At 45.9% G+C, this 25,289-nt stretch overlaps 1 protein-coding gene across 6 annotated transcripts; it reads left to right on the top strand.

The window, feature by feature from the left end:
- The first annotated feature begins 12,484 nt into the window (after positions 1–12,484).
- LOC115391945 (troponin T, fast skeletal muscle isoforms-like) lies at positions 12,485–25,006 on the top strand. 6 transcript variants are annotated; one of them, XM_030096381.1, is made up of 15 exons: positions 12,504–12,565; positions 14,289–14,329; positions 15,779–15,792; positions 16,370–16,378; positions 16,848–17,000; positions 19,020–19,037; positions 19,723–19,741; positions 19,856–19,901; positions 19,991–20,107; positions 20,638–20,715; positions 20,897–21,010; positions 21,114–21,226; positions 21,316–21,406; positions 23,262–23,302; positions 24,726–25,006. In XM_030096381.1, exons 2-15 carry the CDS (start codon positions 14,310–14,312, stop codon positions 24,760–24,762), a joined length of 870 nt encoding a protein of 289 aa, XP_029952241.1. In that variant the 5' UTR covers positions 12,504–12,565; positions 14,289–14,309; the 3' UTR covers positions 24,763–25,006. The 6 variants fall into 6 exon arrangements, with proteins under 6 accessions (XP_029952244.1, XP_029952241.1, XP_029952240.1 ...); XM_030096380.1 differs by lacking the exon at positions 23,262–23,302 and adding an exon at positions 22,741–22,781 and having other exon boundaries at positions 12,510–12,565; XM_030096383.1 differs by lacking the exons at positions 16,848–17,000; positions 23,262–23,302 and adding an exon at positions 22,741–22,781 and having other exon boundaries at positions 12,522–12,565.
- The last annotated feature ends 283 nt before the right edge of the window (positions 25,007–25,289 follow it).

Raw genomic sequence — 25,289 nt, 5'->3', positions numbered from 1 at the left:
GTCAGCAGGCCAGCTGGGAGTACATTCATCGACCTACGGCCTTCGCCTTGGTGAGTACCACTAGCGAAGCCCGTAGGCGGGCTAAGCACTTACGAAGTAGAATTAGTAGTTACTGGATGTAACTCCAGTTCTACGAGTAAGTGCGTGCCCGCCTACCTGCTGGCACAACTGTCTGCTTCCCTTGTTTTGCTGACGTCAGAATAAGGGTTTGCTTTAGCGCCATCAGAGGTTATGTACCCTCGGTGAGGGGCGTGGTGCTGCGCCATCGCGTGCGGGGGATTGGTGCGTCGAGCTTTGTATAGTCTCAGTGGATTGGACAGAGATTGGAGGTGTGCCACTAGCGAAGCCCGTAAGCGGGCACGCACTTACTCGTAGAACTGGAGTTACATCCAGTAACTACTAAATATGTGACTGAGGTTGGATATTTACTGAGTGACAACATACGAGGGGTACCCAAAAAAAAACGGAATTTGGTCAGAAAACAATAATAATAATGAGTTCCGACTTCTGGCCATCAGATGTGCTGCAGGTAAGCCTCATGCACATCTGTGAGAAATCTGAGCTCCCAGAGTGACACTGACGCCTGTCAGGAGCTATTTATAGCAACAGAGTGCAGAGGAGGTCTGCGATTTTTTCCAAAATGGCGACATTACCGGAAAGCCAGAGCAGCGCGCAAACATTAATTCTGCTTTTTGCTGGGAAACACAGCAGCAGAACACTCAGCTTGTTGCAGCAAGTCTACAAGGATGCTGCTCTGGGGAAGACTCAGGTCCAGGAGTGGTCCGGGGTTTGAGAAGGGCCAGATGTCGGCGCGTCAGGTCCGCTCAGCCGTGAAAACAATGCTGAGCTGCTTCTTGGCTGTCCAGGGTCTCGTCCACAGCGAGTCTGTCCCTCCAGGTCAGACTGTAAACCAGGACTACTACAGGAAGTCCTCAGACGCTCCGTGAGGATGTGAGGAGGAAGCAGAGCGTCGTGGCGGAGTGGAGCCGGTTGATCCACCACCACAGAGCGCCAGCGGACACGGCGCTGCGCCTCACGCAGTTTCTGGAGAAGAATGAGATGAATCTCCTCTCCCATCCGCCTGATTCTCCAGATGAAGCCTCCAGGGACTTTTTCTTGTTCCCCAGGTTGAAGAAGGAGCTGAAGGGACAGCGGTTTGCAGATGTGGAGGAGGTGACAGAAAAATCACAGCCGGCAAAAAATGGCACAATAACGCCGGGTCTGACGACGCATTGGTGAAGTGGGAGACACGGCTGGAGCACTGCATTAATGCAGATGGAGATTATTTTGAAGGCGACGGTGGTGTTTTATTTTGAAATGTCAAAAATAAAAAGTTATAATCAATTCCGTTTTTTTTTTGGGTACACCCTCGTAGTGCTTATTGCTAAAGCACATGGTTAATAATTAATCAATATGGAATACAGTTCATCCCTATCTGAATATTTGTCCCCCAATGCTGAAAGCCTCTCTACCGGAGTGCAGTGTGGAGTTCTGCCTTTAGAGTTGAGGAAACTGCTTGTATTACCCAAACCCATTGTGGTGTCCAGATAAATGTACACTTCAGTTTTTGAGAAACCTGAGTATTGACTTTTATGTAGAAATCCTTAAATGGGTTTGAGTGCGAGTGGTCCGAGTTGGCCGTGGCCCTCGTCCAGGCTGTCTGATGGCCCCCACACTGGATGGTTATCCCACATTTTTGGTCATTTACATGTGTGTGTGTGTGTTTAGTTTATTTGTTTCTTTCGTTTAAAACAACACAAAAACAAAATACAAAAAAGATGAAAATACATCAATGTCATCAGTCTAGACACAAAACAAACGAAAGAAAAGGAGCAGAAAGAAGAACAATCTTTTATCTGCCCCTTTACATACAAGTATACAATACTCAAAAACTCTTATTCACTAAATCAAATTTTTCACACCGCAACAACTTAGTTTTCATTTTCATATTCATCCAACGTGGAATTTTTTTAATGTTTCTTAAATGTCATAATTGTTTTGCACTCTTTGATTTCCTGTTTCAGAGCATTCCATAAGTTCACTCCTTTCACTGTAATGCTTCTTTCTTTGATTTGGTTCTGAATCTGGGTTTTTTGAACACGTCTATTCCTTTAAGATTGATATACTGGTTCTTATTTCACTATATTCTGAAGATTTACAGGCAATAAATTCCACCCCCACCTTCGGATAAATCCCCCACCTTAGGATACCTAAACAACAATATCAGGAAATTTCAAAATGTTCAGTTAATAAATAATGGATTAGACGGCTCGCGATAATGACTATTTGTAATTATCCTTAAAGCCTTTTTTTGTACAATGACAATTGTCTGTAAATAAGCTTCACAATGTCGTACCCCACACTTCAACACAATACATGAGATAAGGTAAAATCAAAGTGTTTTACAATGTTAACAAAGCACAACTGTTCAGAAAAAATTAACTCTGTGTAACACAGAAATGGCTTTCCCAATTTTACCTTTGGTGTAATTAATGTGAGATTTCCACTTTAGATCGTCATCAATGATCACTCCTAAGAATTTTGTTTCTGTTACACGATGAATTTCAACTCCATTTATTTCGAGTTTTACTTTCACTTTTTCCTTTTTCTTATTAAACAATAAAATTTTTTTTTTTGGCATTTAGGATCAATTCGTTTAAAGGTGCATTAAGGAGTTTTACAACCTTAAAAATACTTATTTTCCACCATAAATATGTTCCACATTTTTAATGCTGTGTACAATGTGCCCTGACATATTCATTACCAGAACCTCTAACAGGCTAAACTGTCACTTGAAAGTCACAGTGCCGGTCCGGCTCCACAGTTTTTTTGGGGAGAATTTGAAAGGAATGACGTAATGCGCGCTCCGGCTGGTTAGGTTTCGTTTTGTCCGCCATTACTCCGCCAGATGCTTAGTGAGCAACAACTGAGCAGGATCTTCCATCAGAACAGACTGGCTTCTAGCACTGCAGCTCCACACAGACTCCACCAGGTAGAAGAAACTTACATTTTACTTGAGCGCTTCTAAACGAGCGAAGACGGAGTCCCCCTCTTCCGTGCACGGGAGCCACAGGGACGAGTTTTTCACTAAGCTGCATTACGCCCAAGGCCTGCAGGGGGCTGTTTCACATAAAACGTGCAAACTCCTTAAGGCACCTTTAAATCAAACCAGTGTTTTATTACTTTCAATTCTTCATTCACTACATTTGTGACTTCTTGTATACTTTTACCTGACTGAAATAATGTGGTATCATCTGCGAACAGAATTTTCCCAAGGTTGGACACTTTAGCAAATCATTCATGTACAAAATGAATAACTTTGGCCCAAGCATCGAACCTTGGGCACACACACCATATTTAATTTTCCGTAGTTCAGATTTAGTGTCATTAATATGATCATATTGGTTTCTGTTTTTCAAGAAACATGAGAGCCAATGGTGAGCTACTCCTCGGATGCCATACTTACTCATTTTTTTAAGTAATTTTGAATGATTGATGACGTCAAAAGCTTTTTGTAAATCAATGAAAATACTTAAAAATAATTATTGTTATCGATCTCTGTTGCAATTTTTTCTGTGAATTCCATTATTGCCAGTGCTGTGGAACGATTAGCCCAAAAACCATATTGACTATTATCCAAAATATTTTGTTTCTGTAAGAAATTGTCAAGTCTTGTTGAAAATACCTTCTCCAATATTTTTGAAAACTTTGAAAGTAATGAGATTGGACGATAGTTAGAGAAGCTGTGTTTATCACCGCTTTTAGACAAGGTTATGACTTTGCCAATTTCATTCTATCAGGGAAAACTCCCGTGGTTAAAGATAGATTACAAATGTGAGTGAACGGCTCAATGACAAATTCGATTATACTTTTCACAGTGATCATATCCAACCACTCACCATCAGTCGAGTCTCTTATTTACAAAGTTTTGTACAATTGTTTAAGATTTCCTCCTTTTCCAGCTTTTCAAGAAAAATACTGTTTATTGATTATTTAATTTCATCTATATTAGAATTTTTTGGAATATTCGCTGTGAGATTTGGTCCCACATTATTTACAAAATTCATTTGTAATTCTTTGTCATCATATATTTCAATATTTTCCCTTTACTTTGGATTGAAGTTTTTTTTTCTTTTGTGTTTATTACCTTGTTTAATATTCCCCAAGTGACTTTATATTATTTCTATTTTCATTCAGTTGTTCAATGTAGTAATCTTTCCCCCTCTTTCTAATTATCCATACTAGTTGTTTTATATTTCTTATACTTGTTTTCAGCTTCTTTTGTTTGTTCTTTCAAAAAAACATCTGTTTAAGTATTTTTCTCTTTTGCAAGCATTTTTTTATTCCCTTCGTCATCCATGGTTTATCATTTATTTCCTTTTTGTTTGTTATTAATACACAATTATTGTTAAACAAATCAATAACTGTACTAATAAATGCATTGTAGGCTTCACTAACAGCATCAACACAGACTGCATCCCAGTTTTGTTCATAAGATCTTCATTAATGCTCTTCGTGCTTCCACTGATCTGTTTCTTGACATTATTATACTCTTGCTTTGCTTTACGTTATGCTGTACCTGCACACAGCAAATCTGGGTAAATGGTCACTTATGTCAGACTGTAGGATCCCACTCAGCACAACGTCTCCAGTAATATTAGTAAAAATGTTATCAATGATTGTTGCTCTCTTGGCTGTGATTCTTGTTGGTTTAGTATCAGGTGAAAAAGTCCCATACTATTCATTGCACTTAAGAAGTCCATTACTTTATAATCATCTTATTTCCTAAGTTAATGTTAAAGTCACCACATATAATCTGTTTTTATTTCTATGTCTCTCAAACCGTTCTATTAAACTATCAGTAAATTGTTGTGCACAGTTGTCTGGTGTGTGATACACACAGCTTATCAAGATGTTTTGCTCAGTTGTAGATATAATTTCAACTGTTATAATTTCAATGCCATCATTTCAATCAATGTTCCGTCATTTGCAGGTTTACATTTCAATCGAACTCACATATAAGGCCACACCCCCTCCTCTTTTACCGATTCGATTCACTGCAAAAAGCTCCTAACCATTTAGTGTGACCTCTCTCGTTATGTCATCCCTGAACCATGTTTCCGTGTTACTGCAATGATATTGAATTTTTTCTTGAAATTATTCAGGTAATCATCAATTTCTGCTAATTTACTGTAGAGACTTCGACTGTAACATGGATTATTGACAAGGTATCGGCTTCAATGTGCTGGGAGTTAAAGGTGTCCTCAGTAAAGTATTCACAGTCCTTTGAGATTAAATGTTCATTTAGGTTTCTGTCTAATTCATGAATCTGATCCGTGATTGTCTGTTGCTTTCTCCAGTCCTTCATGTGTTTACTGTTTTAGCTGTGTTTTTCCCTGGAAGCCTCTTAAAATCTGGCACAAACATAATCTGAACAAAATCCGAGTGGCGTTCAAGAAACAACAGAATGAGTGCGTTCACAACTTCACGTTCATCAGCAAAATGAACATGGTGTTTATGTTCACCCAAAACATGAGTTAGTTGATGAAGGAACGTTGTTTGAACGCGTTCAGGTACAACACTGCAGACGGACACCCAACACCACACACGGCTGGAGACCGCGCTGAAGGCTGCAGGGATGCTGAGAGGTGGGAAACGTCAGTTCTCTGAAACCTCCATTAAGTTTCTTGGACATGATCAACAGCACTGGAGTGAAAGTTGAACCGGAACACTGAACAGGCCAGCAAACCAAAGCCTCCCTCTGGACTCCGAGCAGCGCTGCTTCTAATGCAAGAAGATGGCGCCGTCAATCCAGCTGCACTGCATCAAGAAGACTCGTCCCGGCAGAACAAAGGTCCAGCTCAGGTAGAGAGAGAGGCTGAGGCCATAGCCTGCAGGTGTAGTTCCCTGTCCAGACGGACCACGGACCCTGCGTCACCAGTACAGGCGCTCCATACACAGCACCTGGCGGAGCGCCACAAGATGCTGGGAGAAGGAATGGATGTGTACACACCTCGGGGTTTCCCTGATCTCCCTGCAACGGAGACAACATTACAACAGATCTGAGAGCTTTGAGACGGGGGTGGCGTTCTAAGACAAGTGAAATGATACTGCTGGGACACAGAATCCCCGCGCCGTGCTTTCTCCACCAGCAACACCCGCTGAGCTGGAAGTGGAAATGGCCGACCGTTAAACTGTTCCCAATTTTAAGATTGAACCACATCTACACAGCGGCCTGCAAACTGAGGTCCGAGGTCCTGGTGCCTGGGGCCACATTTAAAACAGGGGGGGCGGGGCTTCCTCTACCCCCCCCCCATACAGCCCCCACTACGGAGGGTTTTAAGTCTCATCTCAAGACTCAGTTTTATTCCCGGGCTTTGAAACCCTGCATGAGTTGTGTGGTCCTTTGTGTCGTTTCTTTCTCTGAGTAGGTTGGATGTTATTGTTTCATTCATGGTCACTTTTGAATCATTGCTGCTTGTACACAGAAATGCTTGTTTTATTTTTATGCTTTTATGGACAGCACTTAGGAGACGTTCAGGTTGTTTACATATTTGGGTGGACTGCAGTGGGTTGAACTGGCTTCCTTCATGCACTGTCCTCTAGCGCCCTCTTGTGGCTAGATGGGATTACTTGTTATGCTGGAAAAATAAGCTGCCAGCGCTGGTTTGTTTGGAGCCTGTCGGTCTCACTGATGGAATCTCTCCGTTGCTTCAGGCGATCCAGGCTTCCACAGAGCGGAGCAGACTGAAGGACCGAGGGCTTCTGGCCATGCAGGAAACCCCTGCCTGCAGTCCCTGGAATGGTTCTGTTGCTCAGTGTCTTGGGGTTCCCTTTGTGTCGTGGCCGTCATTGTTTTCTGGATTCAGCCGTCTGTGTCTCCACCCTGTCTGTCCGCCTCCTGATTGGCTGATTTGGTCTCTTGTTTCATCGTGGATCCAGGTCCTCTCCCCTCATGTTCCTGTGCTCGGCCGTGATGTTCTTCTGTCTCTGACCTCCTTCCTCCTCTGCTCTGTTGGACGGTTCGTGTTTGACCTGCCTTTGGATTGGCCTTTTGGAGACAGCAGAATAATCTCGATTGGACTGGGATTAGGAAACCTTCGTTTGGATTTGTAATAAACACTGAGTTACTCGTGTTATTCTGCTTTGGGGTTCGGCACGGTCCCGTGACATTTAGATCCTCTTTCTATCCTCGTTTTTTTGTGCTGGTTTATTGAAAAGTGTAATTTCTTGTGAAAACACTGACCCGTCCCGTACCAGAAATGGCTTGTATATTCATCATATTCATCATCATAATTGCTGAGAAATGAAACATGAACCTCGACACAAATGTCACGTCTCCACTGAGGGTTTCGGCTCTGCTCAACTTTACTTGAAACTCGACTCGCTTTGGGAGCCAGTCCGTCCGCATTTCCACAGCAAAGACAGCCTGACATCCTGGGAAACTGCCAAGACGTAATTTCACTGCTATTAAACATAAAGAAAAGTGGAACCCAGACCAAAAATAGTCCAGATAGTCCAGGAGCATAGAGGTGAAGTCTGTATGGAGGAGTTCAGGTCTGGTTTTTAAAAAGAATATGTCATATTTCACATTTCCAAGTCTAACTTTAAGAGTCAGAGCGTCTCGTTTATCAGTCCGTGTGTAGAAAAAGTTCTAAAATTCTGTCTAAGAATGATATTAGAATGTGTGGTACGTACACAAACCAATCTGAATTCTCAACATCGACACCTGTCACACATGAGCCAGGAAGTAATCAGTGTTGATGAATCCCACTAGTTCTCAATCACCATGCTTGTCCAGTTCGGGGATCATTTAAATCCAGAAAAAACACAAATTATGCATATATGGAAGCAACATGCCTCTTTTTTAAATACTGAGTTCTTCCTTAATCAGCATGGCAAGCAGGAGCTTTTCTTTTGAATTGAAGCAAACCAGAAAAAACGGTGATTTGATGTTAAACTCAGTCAGAAACCCCAGTGGACCGGAGCTGGATGGGTTCTGGGATCAGTCCGGTTCTTCTCTCTGGTTCCAGCGCAGTTCCAGTAATTCACCACATAAATCCATCGCTTTGCCAAAATAATGAACAACAGAACATCCTAGCTGGAAACTGAACCTGAGCCACCTGCATGACGAGGCAGAATTCTGTCACTGGGCTAAAAGAACACGCAGAACCCAGTAGAACCGTCAGACAGTACCATAAATAATCATTCCTCTCAATTTCCCTCCTGAGAAGCCGCTCTGTGAGCAGCTCCACATCAGCGGCTCTTTGAAAACTGCTTCTCTGCAGAACTCAATGTTCCTCGAAACTTCTGTGAGAATTTAACATTTTAACCAGCTGTCAGCTTCTTTTAGAACCTTTAGAACCCACATGTAGAACGTCTGTTTCAATCAGGATGAAGTTATTGAGTATTTTGAATGAAAGCAACCAGAGGACAGATGCTGTGAGTTGTGGTTCCTCTGTTCTACCGTTCCGTGGGAACGCCTGGTCGAGCTGTGCTGAAATCTGCCCATGTTCCAAAGCACAAATATAACTTCAAACTCCCACACTTTGCCTGGAAAAACGCTCGCAGGCACTCAGAACGCACTTATCGGTGACAGCTGTCGCCATGGTGACGGCGGGTAGAGCGTCAATACGCCAGGACAGCCGTGTTACAAAGACACCGATGACCACAGTCAACCAGTCAGGGAACCCGGGTGGCGCAGGACTCAGACCACAGCGTCTCGCCACCGCCAGCCAGAAGCTGGACTTTCAGGGTTACTGTCGCCATGTTGTCACAGACTTCCTTCAGGTGCCTTCTCATGTTAGCCTGTCCAGCCTCAACTTGTGAACTAAGTTAGCTTTCCAATGCTACATTAGCTCATTCATGTCACAGACAAGCAGATGCTAAAACCTGACATTTGGAAAACGTGACAAGCGAGGTTTGGTGAGGAATGTCCTCCAGGCACCAGCGGATGCTGCTGCATCTTCTCATGGATCGTGGAACGTGGCTGTGCTGTCAGGAGTTCTCTCCCTGTTCCGTTCGTCCACATTGACACTGATCAGCTGGGCTGGTTAACACGGTTAACACAGTTACTGACATCCAGAATGGTAGTGGAGTTACTTTATGCGTTTAAAACCACCTTGGTTGCTCTCTCCCAGGGTGCAGCACGGTGAGCTTTGGTGGAGTGGACAGACACTCTTAGTTGATGCCGTCAGCTTCATGTAAATGTTTTTGTACTGAAGTGCATATTTTTGGAGAGCTCAGCTTCCACACAGGGATGTAGGAGTCGGAGGCCGTTCTCTCCAGGCCCTCAGTCATGAGCCTTGGTCAGTGTCTGACGCACAGAAGCTCAGAAATCCCTCCACAAACCCACAGCTTAGCATAATGGAGTTGGCCAGTTCAGAATTCCAGGATGGAATTTTCCCAAATAAGAAAAACTCCTGGAGAGAAAGAATTAGAATAAATCGAGAACACAAGACCTTTAGCAGGTTTCTTGCATTTAGTTTTTAAAAACAGCTGCAGGATCTGCTGGCCCAGAGAGAGTGCCATGCAGCGAGAACCATACATCTCTTGCCAGAGATCTTGCAGGAAGTGGATGATCTTCCTCTCAGTCCTCTCTTCAAATGTCCTTCTTCACTGAGTGTTGCTGACGGTTCATCACACTGAGGTCTGCATCAGGCTGAACGTAGAGGTGAAGAAACCACGTTTAAACTCCGATTATGAAAGATGTACCAATGATTTACCATATCAAAGTCCAAACGGAGTGACTGTCTGCAGCCTGCGTGCCATCGATGGCACTTATAAATGTTCTCTTTATGATGTTCTCAGGAGCAAACAGCGTTTCATGTTTCAGGGTCTGCAGCCTTCTGGCCCTCCAGTACATTCAGCTCCAAACATTTTCTGAGCTGCAGCGACGTGGGAGGAGTCTTTGGCAATTCAGTTCAACTGCTCTTTGAAGAAAAGCAAAGAAAACTTCAAACTTTGGTAAAGTTTGAACATTTTTTGTGAAAAATAGCTAAAGTGTAATCAACTGAAACAAGCTGAACCCTGCTTTCTTTGCTGCCATTTGATCTGGATTGTGTATCTGCAGCATCAGAGGCTGTGGGATTTTCAACCTGAAAACAGTCACTGAGAATAGTGGACACAACAGGTGATAAACAGTCTTCCTCTAATTCAGATCAGCTACAAACATCAGAGGCGCTCACGTGGCTGATGAGCCGACAGGATTGGATATCAGAGTTCAGATCTTCTCCTGTGCAGAAGAAAGGTGTAGCAGCACTCTCTCTAAAATCTGGAGGTGGGTCTGAGGTGACAGCAAGGTTTAAAATAAACTCCTACATACATGACAGTAATGGTGTTTTTGAAGGAAGTGTAATACATCCTCCACATTTAGAGTAAAAGACGAGATACAGGACAAATAAATGAGGTAAATATCCATGCCGCGATTATTATTGAAACTTTACACCAGTTATGAGCAAGTTTCAAGCAGAACCACCAGATTACCTGTGACCAGACCATCCTGCACCAGGTGCTGTGTTTAAAATCTTTTTTTAATCATCCTCACTGGACTCATTCAAGTCAGTGTTCGGCCTGAACCAATGACTTCCGTCCCTGGAAAACTAACGCGGTCGGCTGCGGACCTGGACGTTATCGACCTCCCCGAGTTTAAGGACTGCGATATACTGTTTTCTTCTCCAAGCTTCTGGGCGAGGAAACACTACCGACACCGCCATGCAGGATTCAGCTCACAGGCGTCCAGACCTCAGCGAGGAGAGAAGGCCAGAGCCCAGAGCTCAGAGCTGTCGTCCTCCACTTCCACAACCGCTGGGCTGAGCAAACAGTCCTGGAGGAAGAGATCGGAACTGACGTAGCTGGATAAACCTGCGGCAGTCTTGGAGGATTTTACACCTGAGGTGATGGAGCTGGAGCTGCATATGGGGAAGTTCTGGCTCTTCTCTCCAGACGTGGACTGAGATCCACACTCGGCTACCTGGAGAAGCTGTTCATCCCTCAACGGGGAAAAGACGGGGCTCTCATCAGTTGATGAGGCCAAGGGACACCTGAATTATGGATATGAGGTAACAGCGCCTGGCTAACAGCCATGATGCTAACTGCTAATGCTAAAACAGACTATATGCTGCTAAAGCTCCAATCAGCTGTGTTTGCTACAGTTTGGCATTCTGTGCTAATTTTGGAGGGATGCTCTGCTAACTAGCATAAGCAGCTGATACGGTTATATAATTCCACTGTTCCACCAGTTCCAGTTAATATAAATGTTCTGACATTAAGCACAAGTGGTATTGTATCTAGGTAGATACTCAGGGTTTTTTATCCTACGAGGACCGGGATTCTGGTGTGTATGTGTGAATGAAAGTAATTATTTTATATCCTCAATAAATTTGGGCTCAGTTCCAGCTGTGTAGAATAGACAGAAGTCTTAAATGCTCAGATCCTCAGTAGCATAGGTAAAAGTCAATATATAAGGATATAAGGTCAAGCCCTTTCATCTATCCCCCCCCCACCCCCCCACCCCCCCCCCCCCACCCACACACACACACACCACACACACACACACACACGTATTCACCCTGGCACTTGAACCCTCAGCTATCTGGCTGCAGATTGAGGGTACTTGCATCCAGTCACATGTCCAGTATTCCGGGCCTGGGTCTGACCCTGCAGACCACCTGCAGTGCGGCACCTGACATTTACCACATTCACAAAGAGGACAGGCAGACAAACCAGCTGCTGAAGAAACTCAGAGAGGTTTTCTAAATAAAAGATGAACAGCACTGAAACGAGCTTTGATGTGTTCTAATGTTTTTGATATTTGTTAAATCCTTGGATTTCTGTGTGACCAGCCCAGAGAGTCTCAGAAGAACTGAACTGAAAGTGGTTCCCTGCAGGAACTGTGACGGGTGTTGAGAGTGTCTGCTCAGAGGCGCTCTGTTGATTCGGTCTGGTGTTTCTCGTGTGACCGTCTCGGTGTTTAAACCATCTGCGGTCCATCCTGCAGTTTGTTGGACGGCGTTTTCAGTCTTGCCCAAATTCTCACAGAACTGCTATGAAAGCTGGTCGGACATGTTGTGAGGCAGGACCGGACATCTTGGAAAGACATTAAAGTGAAGTAGCTGTCCTCCGTTGACCAGGCTGTACATTATGTTTGTGCGTCCCGGAGTCGTGCGACCACCTGCCTCCTGCCCTGACGTTCCAAACTTTCCTCTCGCTCTCACACGAAATTTGCTTGCCTAATGCAGCCGCCCCAGAATAGCCTCCTTCGGGGGGGGGGGGGGGCGGCGGTATGGGGGCCACGTCTTGGCTGTCTCCCCTTTCTCCAAACTTGAGCCTCCCTCCTTAGCGCTCGAGCCTTTCCATCTCCTTATTGAGTGCCAGCGGAGGGAGGCCGGGGGAGGGAGGGGGCGGCGGCGGGCGGCCTCGCCTCCGACCCGGCTCCCCGGCCAATGGGAAGGCCAAGCAGATCAGGTGTCACTATAACAGAAGGACATAATCAGCGCGGTAAGTTTGCAGAACCTTACAGCCTGTCTGGGCCAGCAGGGAGCTCGCTTCTTTCAGCTTTTCTGAGGTAAGGGGGAGAGCGAATGATGAGAGTGAACGAGAGAGAGAGGAGAGAGGGAGAGAGAGGGAGAGAGGTCCGTGGAATGTCCCCAAAGATCAGCCACACTGAGGACAAACTGAGTCCGCACGTGTTAAAACATCACGTCGGTACCTGCAGCCGGAGGTTGAGTTCAGATGACGGACAGATCAAGAAAAAAACACAAACTGAAGTCCAGAGTCTGGTTTCTGTTTTTGAGCCTTTAGTTTTATCAAGTAAAACCTGGTGGAGTTTTAAAAACTGCACCTGATGCTGGACTGGGACGATGGGGGTTTTACGGCAGCAGGGCTTCTTCCCGGGCTCTCGTTGTCGTTGTTGTTGTTGTTGTTGTTGTTGCTGTGCTGGTTTGGTTGGAGTCCAAGGCGCGGCGCAGAGGTTCATACCTGAGGGATTTGCAGGCGGCTTAAAGCCTTGGACGCAGCTTTCCGCTGCGGGAGATAGAGGATGACAGTAATGAGTTATGCAACAGCCAGCCGTGTTGTTGTTTCTGGAACTTGAAGTGGTGCAGGTCTCTCCTCCTGGATCCGCTGGTGGGTTTAATCTCGGGTGAAGCTGTAAACGTACCCAGCATGCCTGCTGCCTGAAGCGCTCATAGCTGCAGGATCAACACTCCAAGGTCCTGAGCAGCAGCAGCAGGTCGGGATGTGAAGGAATCATCTCCACATGAAGTGTCCCGTTCCTTCTGATGTAAACTTATTGGCTTTGGAATTTACAAGTTTCAAAGAACAAATTGAAGGAAGCCAGGCGTTTGACCTTTAACCTTCACACCACATTTAAGGGTTTATTTTAATTCCGGAGCAAAGAGGCCGTGGTCGACAGGGAGTCTGAGCAGAGATGATTGAAGGAACCATGTGAGAGCAGGAGGACTGCCAGATATGGAAATGAAAATGGGATTGTGGGTAGTGGTCCAAGGGAAAGGAACCCAATCTTCAAGATCGTGGGTCCACTGAAACTGGATCCGAGACCTCTGCAGCTGTCTGTTGGAAATAGCAGCATCACCGGGACGCCTTAGCAGCCGCCTCACACCGACGGAGCTAATGAGCAACTAATCTGAGCTGGAAGCATCCAGAGAGTCCATCAGACGTGAACCGGGGTCGTGTGTGTTTCTCATTCTGAGGCTTTAATCAGTGACAGCGTCCAGGCTGGAACTTTTAATCCCTGAAAGGATGGACTTGACTTCAGATCTGACGAAGCTTCCTGGAGATGAAGCAACGTGTTTCCAAGATAAAGAAAACCATTAACGCCTCCCATGCCAGAGGGGGTGTGGGGGGCCGCCGCCTATTTTCTCCCGTAATCTCTGCTCTCGACAGCTGAAAACAGGCCGATGGCATAAACCTAAGTTTGGCTCCCGTCTCAACTTATCATGAGGGAAGCAGATTCAGGACCGAAGCTCACATTTCAGTCTGGTGCCTAATTATAAAGTGAAAACACCGGACATGACGGTTCCTCCTCTGAAAACACATCTGGATCGACCACGTCTCAGCTCCACAGCAGCAAACCGTTCTCAGATTTATCTACCAACATTTATTAGTTGTGGTGAGTCAGAAAGGTGGGAGGCGGACGGGGCAGGGTTTGGCCAGGGTGGGGTCAGCGGCACATATTTAAGACTTCTGCAACTTAATCCCGAGCTATAAATACAGCCGAGCGGACGCCTCTCCTCACACTCAGCTCCTGCCTTCTCTCTCAATTCCAGGTTGCAAAGTCCACTGTCACCATGTCTGACACCGAGGAAGTGTGAGTACAGCCGCCTCGCTGCGCAGTCAGTGCTTCTCCTGCTTTGGAGGCTCGTTTGACAGAACATGTCCAATCACAGTCCAGCTTCAGGCGGAAGCAGCCGAGCCGATACACCGGCTGAACCACAGGATTCAGCCTGATCGCCTTCGAGGGGTTTTAGGGACGCATTTCCTAATAACTTACGTCAACACCGTGGAGCAAGTAATCCTACTTTTAATAGTGTGCAATGATTCAGAATAAACAAAAATAAACGTATTTAGCCAAAACCAAGCAGACGTTAGACAGACTGAAATCAACAAACGAAGTTATTACATGCTGAGATGTTATTTTGACAGCTTATTAAATCAATTTCATTTTAATCTGAACATCTGGATGACCGATATATTTAGATTAATATTTAAATATCCGTATCAATCCAATTAGTGACAGAATAAAAGTGGATTTTCTTTCTTGCAGGCATCATAGAGAGGAGAAGCTGGGATGGAGCTTTTACGAGCTTTTTGGACTCCTTTCACTTGAGTCTGAACTAACAGCTCAGATTATTTCATTGAATACAAACAACATGGAAACAAACGGAGTGAGTTTTACTGTGTAACTCAGTGGATTCGAGGTTTCAGCTCAGCCAAAATGCTTTCAAGTGGTCAATATTGAATGAACTTTTATTTAGCTTCTCTACACAGAAACATTGAGGCTAATATTTTATTTGTAGTTTCAATTGTTTTTCAGAAACTTATTTTGCTTATTTTAGAAAAAAAAAAGAGAAATCCTACTTTTGATGAAACTGCTTAAACTCAGCACACATCTTTTTTAACTGCGAAGAACAGGAAGTGTGTGTTCAGAGCTCAAACCAGTGTCATTTCCGTCTTTACATGTTGGTATCAGAATAAGACTTTGCTTCATTTCAGATCATATTTTTATGTAATATTCTGTGGTAACTGTGTTTTGAGGTTATTTGTGCTATTTTGATAAAAAATGTATATTGCTTCATCAATGGATTTACTATTAAGCAGAATAAAATATCAATATATCTATTTAGATGTCTATTAATATTGATATCACCGTCTGGGTTCTAACAGTCTGATCTTAGAGCATTTTTCACTGATTCCTGTAAATCATCTGTACATAATATTATTTACACAAAACTTCAGTAGAACCCTGTGATACAGCTCAAAACTGGCACTGAGTTCTTCTGTTGGATTATTTGCTTTAATGTCAGTGAGAAACCATGGGTCAGGTGAACTCAGTAGAAGGACACGATCCGTCCCAGAGAACTCATGGTTTTCATCAAAGACAGGAGGAAACGGAGACAGTGACTGTCCCAGCAGAAGGCTCAGACTCGTGCACGTGATGGACTGTCCTGTCAAACCGCCTCCACAGCGCACAGAGCTTTGCAGACGGCTGTAACCGGCAGCTCTGATGTTAACCATGTCCTTTCTTTGTGTCTTGCAGTGATCAGGTCGAGGGTAAGTAGCGTCCTCCTCCCTGTTCAGACCGTTCCTCCCCTCACAGCAGGTGCAGGTGCAGCCGGGACCTCCATGCTAAAAATCCCAGGATCCTCTCTGATTCATGCCTAACTGCCTCTCTGTCCCTCCCAGAGTCCTTTGCTCTGGACAGTTGGTATGTTTGCAGGTTTGGCTTGACTCCTCCAGATTCACCTTAACGCTTTCTCCTTCAAGCAAACCTGCACATCCATCCTCCTCCTGGCTGTGGCGTGGCTGCAGGCACTTCCCCTGACAACAGAACAGTGTCCAGTAGAAAAGTGTCCAAAAACAAGCTGCACTGGCCTGTTGCCAAAGAGTCCTGGAGCTGTGCATGACCCTCTGGCACTGTGCCGTCGTCCTGGGCTGATCCAGACTGAGCAGACTGCAGTCCGGTCTGCAGTCCGGTCTGCAGTCCGGTCGGCCCAGGACGACTGCTCTGAGTCTGCCTAGCATGGATCCCCGGTGTACCCACATTTTGCTGTTAGTCTGTCAAAATGGGTACAGAGGGGATCTGCTGATCTTGTCCTTTTGCTCCTTTCTTTCTCGGACGGACGTGAAGAATTCGATGGTAAGACAGCCTGCAGACCCCGGATGATGAGTCATTCTTACTAATGTGTCACCCGTGCTCTTACCTCCACATGGATTCATCTTTCACTGTGCATGCTGGTCAGAAACTAACGTTAAGGTTGAGTAAAAGAACGGACAAAGAAATGGTCCCAAATGTCGCCTTTACCTGAGGACAGGATGTGTTTCGTTTTGAGTTGCAGTGCAGGTCTTTCCAGGAACCGACCTCATCTCATCCACCAATAACTGACCTTTTCTCTCTTGTAACTGCCTGCTGTCTCACCTGCTTCAGCGCCCTCTGGTGGCAGTTCAGAACCTCCTCATATGGCACATCTCACCCGTTTCATCCACTCACCACCATCCACCTCTCTCCCCCCCTCTTGTCCCCCCCCCCACCCCACTCCCTCCCCCCGCTTCCATTAACCCTCTCATTGCCCTTCCTCTCCCCTGGTGACTCGCTGCATGTTGTGTAGCTGTAGAAGAGGAGGTAGTAGAGGAAGTAGAGGTGGCCCCTGAGGCGGCCCCTGAGCCAGAGCCAGAGCCAGAACCAGAGCCAGAGCCAGAACCAGAACCAGTGGTAGAACCAGAGCCAGAGCCAGAGCCAGAGCCAGAGCCTGAGCCTGAAGGTATGTGGCATGAAAAGGGGGGCAGGGGCAATTCTATCATCCTTTCCCAGACATCAGGTGCGCTCGCCCGGCGACAGCCAGCCCGAGGCCGCTAATCCTGACCGCACACACGCCCACACGTCTGCTAGTGCTAATGCTACCTTCCTTTCACCTCTGGACACACACAGCCGGTACACTCCGCACTGGAGGGGCACACGTTCAGATTCAAATACCTTCCACACAAGCCCACCCAATTAATCTGGACGAAACTGATGTCAGACGGCTGATATTTTTATGCTAGGAAATCTGCTGTAAATCACCAAAACCTAGCCACTGCCACTCATTTTCCTTAAATTTAATCAGCTTCTAGGTCAGTTGGCATTTCCCATGGTAGATAACATAATACCAGGGTAATCTGATACGAGTTAACAACAGTAAGCCAGGACTTTCCTATTTTATATCTTCGAATTTTTAAATACGAATAGATAGAAAGTAAAAAAAAAAACAACCTCTAACTTTAAAATGTTAATGTGAAAAATACCAGACCCCGTTTTGCTAACTTTTAAAGTGTTAGATAGGAAACAATTTATGTATTTTTATGCTGCAAACTTGAGTACAAGTGATTGGAAATTAGCTCCCTTGCTGAGTTTAGAGTCACGCAGGTTTCAGGGAACAATGTAGAAAAATATCAGCCTCTTCCATCAGTCTAACCTCATTTTACTACTGTTCCACATGCACTCCGGGCTCTGGCACGGAGTGCATGTCTGCTTCTTCAGTATTCGAGCATCTGATGGTGGTGGCCATCAGATTTCATGTATACCATATTTCCTACGGCTACTGTTAAGGGAATAACATGAATTGCTGAGCATGTGGATACGTTTTTTTTTTTTTTTTTTTTTTTTTTGAAGAGATGTCTTGGACTCATCGTTTTAGAAATTGATCCACCTCCATGTATTATACAGTGCTTGAAATTAAAGATGGTGTTGCATTCACATGCCTTTGTTGAGGAATTCAGGGTCCTTTAGAGATAACTGTCCAATAACTGGATGTTCACCATGAACACGGCAGTGTTAGCCAAGCTAAAAAATTCACACACAGTTAAACCATCTAAACTGTTGAGAATGGAGGAGGAAACAGTGAAGTCCATTTCCCTCTGAGAGTTCAGTGTTTCAGTGAAACGTTGTTCCTCCCCCTCCTGAATGTCCAAAGGCATGTGAATGATCCAGCTCTGAAGGGATTTGCTCTCAGGAAACGTTAAAAGTTGAAAGCAGTAGCGGCCGGTGGAGCGGGGCGCAGGTGGCGGGAGCGCTTGTTTCGTTCGCCTACACCGTCAGCGGCGGGTGGTGCGGCGTTAATTCGCTTCCGCATTGTCGGAAGCGCTTGTTTCTATACCAGCGCATTCCAGGCGGGCGGTGTTGAAGAAACCAGTTTATTAAAAATAATCGTTGCCTACCTGTTGTGTAGTTTGGAATGCACCTCGAATGCGCGGGTGTGGAAACGAGCGCTCCCGTCAATGCAGAAGTGAATTAACATCGCACCGCCCGCGCCTGGCGGTGTGGGCGGACAAAACAAGCTCTCCCACCACCTGCGCCCCGCGCCACCGGCCACTACTGCTTAAAACTGTGATGAGTTCAAACCTTCACAGAACCATTGGTAAATTCTCAAATACTGCCATGCCTCATGATTCTCTACCGGTTCTGTAACAAGGTTTTTGTTTTTCTTACATTTTTAATTTCATTCTTAAATCTGTTCGATTCTTTTTTAAGCTAACGTGCAAAAGTAGCTTTTGTTTTAGAGATTAAAAGTTATGGATAGCTAAACGCTAATGGCTAACCCTGAGTTGTAGAACGCGATACAGCTAATGTCCCAACATGATGGCTTCTGCCTGCTAACATGAAATATTTGAGAATTTACTGCTGAAGCAGCGGAAGCGCTCTGAACAGTTCTAGTGTTGTGGATGTACAGTTTGCTGCTGCCAGTGCGCCACCGCTAACACTCCTGTCTATTCTGCTTTATGTTTTGGATGCTTGCTGCATGCAGAGGCCGTTGAAGAGGAAGGTATGTTGATTTTTTTTCACAAAAAACAACTTTTTCCATTCTGAAATCTGTCTATCTGGTTTTGGTGGGACTCCAGTTGTCCAGGTCTGACGTCTGTACTCAGGGAATACCTCCCCGTCTTAAAACTGCAGGAGCGCTGCCCAATTGGCACTGGAAGCTTCAAATTCGAGAGACAGCATATACATGTAAAAGAGCTTAAAGAATTTGAGGAAAAACTGCTGAAGCTGCTAGTGGAGACGAAGGGTGAAAGACTGTAGATGCTAACAACACGTGCTTCGCGGCGCAGCCCCCCCACCGGGACACTCTTGCTATGCCACTCGTCCTCTGCATGGCATGGAGCCGCCAGAATCTGGGTTGAAAGGCGAGGAAGGACATGGGTAGTTTACTCTGTCTTGCTTGTGCTAAAAGAGTTTTGGGGTCAAGCCAAAAAAACAAGCAGAGAAAAAGACGTAAATGAAAAGAGAAACGTTTGAGACAAATCACGGGTCAGAACTGTCCGATTTGGTCTTTTTTAAGGGGTTCTGTTTGGTTTACGTTTTGCTCTCATATCATCCTAACTTTTACTGTTACTGGATCTAATCTGTCATGTAAAAACAAACCATGTAATGCCTGAGAGAAGTGCAACAGTTTTTTGTTTCTAACCCGATCACATGTACTTGTCCCCTCTTCATTTCCTAACCTGCAGAGGAGAAGCCAAAGTTCAAGTAAGTTTTCTTCTTCGTTGGTTCAAGTAGATAGTCCGATCCGACTCAGAGAAACTAAAGCGACCCGGCTCGATCGTTGGCATTGACACTGAAACCTGGACCCCTTTCCCACAGGCCCAGTGCTCCCAAGATCCCCGATGGTGAGAAAGTGGACTTTGATGTGAGTAGAACCCACGGCGGAGGACTTCCTGTCCATCTGGAATGGTCTTCCCCCGCCTGGCTGAGTGCTGGTGTCGGTTCCTCCCACAGGACATCCAGAAGAAACGTCAGAACAAGGACCTGATCGAGCTGCAGGCCCTCATCGACGCTCACTTTGAGTGCAGGAAGAAGGAGGAGGAAGAGCTGATCGCCCTCAAGGAGAGAATTGTGAGTGACCAGAGACCGAAGCTCTGAGCTGGTCCTGCTTCTGAGTGAAGCTCCGAGCTGGTCCTGCTTCTGAGTGAAGCTCCGAGCTGGTCCTGCTTCAGAGTGAAGCTCTGAGCTGGTCCTGCTTCTGAGTGAAGCTCCGAGCTGGTCCTGCTTCTGAGTGAAGCTCCGAGCTGGTCCTGCTTCTGAGTGAAGCTCTGAGCTGGTCCTGCTTCTGAGTGAAGCTCTGAGCTGGTCCTGCTTCTGAGTGAAGCTCCGAGCTGGTCCTGCTTCAGAGTGAAGCTCTGAGCTGGTCCTGCTTCTGAGTGAAGCTCCGAGCTGGTCCTGCTTCTGAGTGAAGCTCCGAGCTGGTCCTGCTTCAGAGTGAAGCTCTGAGCTGGTCCTGCTTCTGAGTGAAGCTCCGAGCTGGTCCTGCTTCTGAGTGAAGCTCCGAGCTGGTCCTGCTTCAGAGTGAAGCTCTGAGCTGGTCCTGCTTCTGAGTGACCGATGTGAAGCAGAAGGAGGAGCTCTGAAACGAGTCTGTGCTGCAGGAGAAACGTCGTGCTGAGAGGGCAGAGCAGCAGAGGGTCCGAGCTGAGAAGGAGAAGGAGCGCCAGGCCAGACGTGAGGTCTGTGGTCCTACTCCCATCTCTGGTCCTGTTCCCGTCAGTCTGTGGTCCTGTTCCCGTCAGTCTGTGGTCCTGTTCCCGTCAGTCTGTGGTCCTGTTCCCGAGCTGCTGATCCAGAGAGGACCAGAGAAGGTGTGTGGAGGAGGAGGAAGTCTGACTCTGAGGTGTTTCCTGAATCCAGGAGGAGCGGCGGATCAGGGAGGAGGCTGACGCCAAGAAGAAGGCTGATGAGGAGGCCAAGAAGAAGTCTGCTCTGTCCAGCATGGGCTCCAACTACAGCAGCCATCTGCAGAGGGTAGCGCGCGCACACACACACACACACACACACACACACACACACACACACACAAGAAATCAACCTCTGTGTGTGTGTGTGTGTGTGTGTGTGTGTGTGTCAGGCTGACCAGAAGAGAGGTGGAAAGAAAGAGACTGAGAGAGAGAAGAAGAAGAAGATCCTGGCTGCCAGACGCAAGGCTCTGAACATCGACCATCTGAACGAGGACAAGCTGAAGTGAGAGCCCACACTTCACCCCTCAGCTAGCTGCTAGCTTAGCGTGCTAGCTGCTTCCACACAGTGACCCCTCGTGTGCGTTTCCTCAGGGACAAGATCAAGGAGCTGCATGAATGGATGACCCAGCTGGAGTCGGAGAAGTTCGACCACACGGAGAGACTGAAGAGGCAGAAGTACGAGGTGAGCTGGTGTCAAATTACAGCGCCGCCCACAGCTGAGGAACATGGAGCGGTCAGTCAGTCTGCAGGAGAAGACGGAGAACCGGTCTGAGGAACATTTCATCTCTGCACACTGGAGTCCAGCATGTTCACACAACTATTGATGAACTATTAATTACCATCAGTTAGAGAATCCACCTGATTCTTAAAACAAAATTTGAGCTATTTTACGTTGCATTCCTTTTTTTAAACAACATTCTTTAGCAATTATGGAAGTTAAAAATTATTCTGAGAATTTCGATGTCATTCATTTTCTGTGAATAGGATTTTTTTCCTCAGAATTTTTTTCTACGGTTTATGATATTCATTCAGGATTTACATTTTTCTTCAAGGTTTGAACTTTGTTTTTTAAAAGGTTTCTAAATTTTTCCCTTTTCTGGAAAGAAAGTTTTCTCTGAACGATGATAGTATTTAAAGGTTTACTAATTATTTTATGACATTTTGCTTGACATCAACACACAGCAAACCCTCCTTCCATGTCTTTCAGTCATCTGAATAACTAATGCATCAATAATACGGCGTCTTATTCCCTCTTTTACATGATTTAACAGCTTCTCCATAGTTTTCCAGGTTATTTTTTCCTGGCACATCCTCGTTTTAGCCGAAGAAACTTTGAGTATGGCTCAAACACATACGCGCACACACACACACACACACACACACACACACACACACACACACACATATTGAAACATACACACACACACAGAAACATACACACACACACACACACACACACACACACACACACATTGAAACATACACACACACACAGAAACATACACACACACACACACACACACACACACACACACACATTGAAACATACACACACACACAGAAACATATACACACACACACACACACACACACACACACACACACACACACACACACATTGAAACATACACACACACACAGAAACATATACACACACACACACACACACACACACACACACACACATTGAAACATACACACACACACAGAAACATATACACACACACACACACACACACACACACACACACACACATTGAAACATACACACACACACAGAAACATATACACACACACACACACACACACACACACACACACACACACACACACACATTGAAACATACACACACACACAGAAACATACACACACACACACACACACACACACACACAGAAACATATACAAACACACACACACACACACACACACATAGAAACACGTGTATACACACACACGTCTTCTCATGGCGTCCTGCGGTGTGTGTGGAGTCACGCCCTGGTGTTTGTTTCCAGGTTACCACGCTGCGTAAGAGAGTGGAGGAGCTTAGTAAATTGTAAGTAGCGGAGTCGCTGCTCGCTGCTAGCTTCAGACCCGCTTGCATGTCAGCATGGAGAACGTCCCCCAGAGGACAGAACCCCCCCCAGAGGACAGAACACACCACACTGAGAGGGGAAGAGCTGGGTTCCAAAGACTGGCCCACGGTTCCGAGGTCACCTTCTCCTCGGGGGAAAAAAACAACATGTGGTGACGGAAAGTCCACTTTGGGTTCTACTGTCAAAGAACAACTCTAGAGCCTAGTTCAGTGAGGACAGAGTGACCTCCAGACGACCTCCAGGTGTAACGGGGGTTTGGTGGGTGGGATCCAGTCTTCCAGCCTCAGTCAGGTGTGGATGAACAGGTAGGTATGGAGGTCAGGTTCCAGCTGGCTGGTCTGAGTCCTGGTCCTGGTCTCCTGGAGCGTTGGGCCCGGATCCGTGAGAGCAGGCCGGAGGTAAAGCTGTGTTAAAGCTGCTGCTGCTGTGTCGTTTTCCAGGTGCTCACGTACAGGAACCGCATTGATGAGTTGCAGAAGCAGTAAGTAGTGTTGGCGGCGAGCTCCCGTCTGCTGTAACACCCACAACAGTTTATGGCAGGAAACTGTTTCTTTGTAGAGTGAAACTTCCTCACGTCAATACTGTGTGTGTGTCGAGTAATGGAAACACACCGAAACGCCAACAACTAACACAGCTCCTGCACTGTTCCCTGAAGTCCAGTCTGGACCAGGAGAACTGTGACCGAGTCCCGGAGCAGCCGGCCTCGCCTTCAGCTCCAGTCAGCTGGAAATCTGACTCACTCACTGTTTGGTGTTTGTTTGCTAACAGTAGGATTGTATGTTTAGCATTAGCTGGGCTAATAAGCTAAAACATAAAATGTATCCTAGCTGACTGTAGTTGAAGTGGTTTTAGGTGTGATTGTTGTCAAATGACAACAGTTTGTCATGTTGTTGCTCACATATAGTGTACATAATGAAATGATATGACATACAAGATAAGCAGGGCTAGCTCGTCAATAAAATGCTGTATAGCCAACAGCGGTTAGCACTTCCTTGTAGTTTTTGCCTTTTTTGTTTATACTTTTTGCAAGTTTCAGACACGAATCTCCAGTAACTATGGGCTTTTAATTAGCTTAAACATGTAAAGAAAAGCTAATGCTAATCACAGGTCAAGCAGAAAAGTTAACAAGCTAAGTGAAACGTAACGTAGCTCCGCGGTGAAATGTAGCATGAAAACACCATTCAGTACTAAACTAGCTAAGCTGAATTGGTCAAAGCTGCATCTTAGCAATGTCAATGATCATTCAAACAGAGCCAAATAATGGCAGGTGTAAAATTTGACCAAAATGCTAATTATGGATTATAGATGGACTCCATGGACATTTTCTTAACCATGGAGGGAAAATGTTGTCATCCCTGTGAACGGATCCGCTTCACAAAGCATAGAAATTGATGAAACAACCTGGAGGGAGCGTCTGGACCTCTCACTGATTGGCCCACCATGCTATGCTAGCTTCATGTAGCAGCAGCTGTGGACAGGCTGGAGCTGAAGGGACTTGGCTGCGATTGGCCCCTGGAGGCTGATTCCAGTTAGAACCAGCTGGTCTTCTGATGTAGCTGTGGAACCTTACTGGTCTGTCAGTGTGTGAGAAGTGATCTCTGAAAAAGGATGAACAAACACTGCTTCCAGGTAGAGAGCTTGCAGTAAGTGTTTGGTATCAGCCCAGAGCTGAGCATCCTTTCTCAGAGAGATCACAGCTCTACGGCGGTCTTGATTGGCTGGCCCGTAGCCTGGCCAGGTAAGTGCTGCATGCGCTGTGTCAAGAGAGATTAGTATTTCACTGAGTGAGTGTGTGTGGAACTGAGCTTGCTCGACTCTGGACTGCCCTGAACCGCTGAAATCTGTGAGAGCTGCTGGAAACGAGGGCACGCCGTGACGCCTGTCCCGTTCTCTCCGTACCACAGCAGCAAGAAGGGTGCTGCCGCCCGCCGCAGAAAGTAAGCCGGCTGCCCGGAAACCAAACCGCCATGGTCTCCGACACACGCCTGAAGAAGCAGAGCACACAGTGGCGACGGTCGTAGCTCAGAAGAAGCCAGCAACGCTGAGGGTCACCCTGCGGTTACCCGAGCCTGCCCGGAGCCAAACCAGGAGCTTTTAGCTGTTCAGCATCTACTACCCACGCTTCCTCGCCCTCCACTGTTTGGTTCTCAGTATTTTTGTAAATAAAGTGTGACTCTTCAAGCCATGTCTGTAGAGCTGTTGTCATTCACAAATCAATAAAATTCAGTATTTTTAGAAGTTTAACTCATTTCTTCACCATGTAGCTGCAGAGCTGAATTGAGGTTTGGTGAAATGAGCAGAGCTTACTGTGGGAAAGGTTTTGTGAAAAATTCAAGGTGACAAGTGTGGCGTTTCGTTCAGAGGATGGACCAGTAGTTTGAATCTTATCATTTGACCACCAGTCACATTTTCACTACAGCTGAAGTCACTCAAACTGCTGATAACGGCAAAACGGCAACAAACACATT

This window comes from Salarias fasciatus, chromosome 7, assembly GCF_902148845.1.
Source record: "Salarias fasciatus chromosome 7, fSalaFa1.1, whole genome shotgun sequence".
Classification (NCBI taxonomy): domain Eukaryota; kingdom Metazoa; phylum Chordata; class Actinopteri; order Blenniiformes; family Blenniidae; genus Salarias; species Salarias fasciatus.
Note: the sequence above shows the minus strand (reverse complement) of the source record. Positions and strands in the feature narration are given on the sequence as shown.

What these genes read in the sequence shown, in the direction of transcription:
- LOC115391945 (XM_030096381.1), top strand. Translation starts at nt 14,310, where the DNA reads ATGTCTGACACCGAGGAAGT. An exon ending in AGCGCCAGGCCAGACGTGAG is followed by an intron (nt 20,716 to 20,896) that starts GTCTGTGGTCCT and finishes TCCTGAATCCAG; the next exon opens with GAGGAGCGGCGGATCAGGGA. An exon ending in ATTGATGAGTTGCAGAAGCA is followed by an intron (nt 23,303 to 24,725) that starts GTAAGTAGTGTT and finishes TCCGTACCACAG; the next exon opens with CAGCAAGAAGGGTGCTGCCG.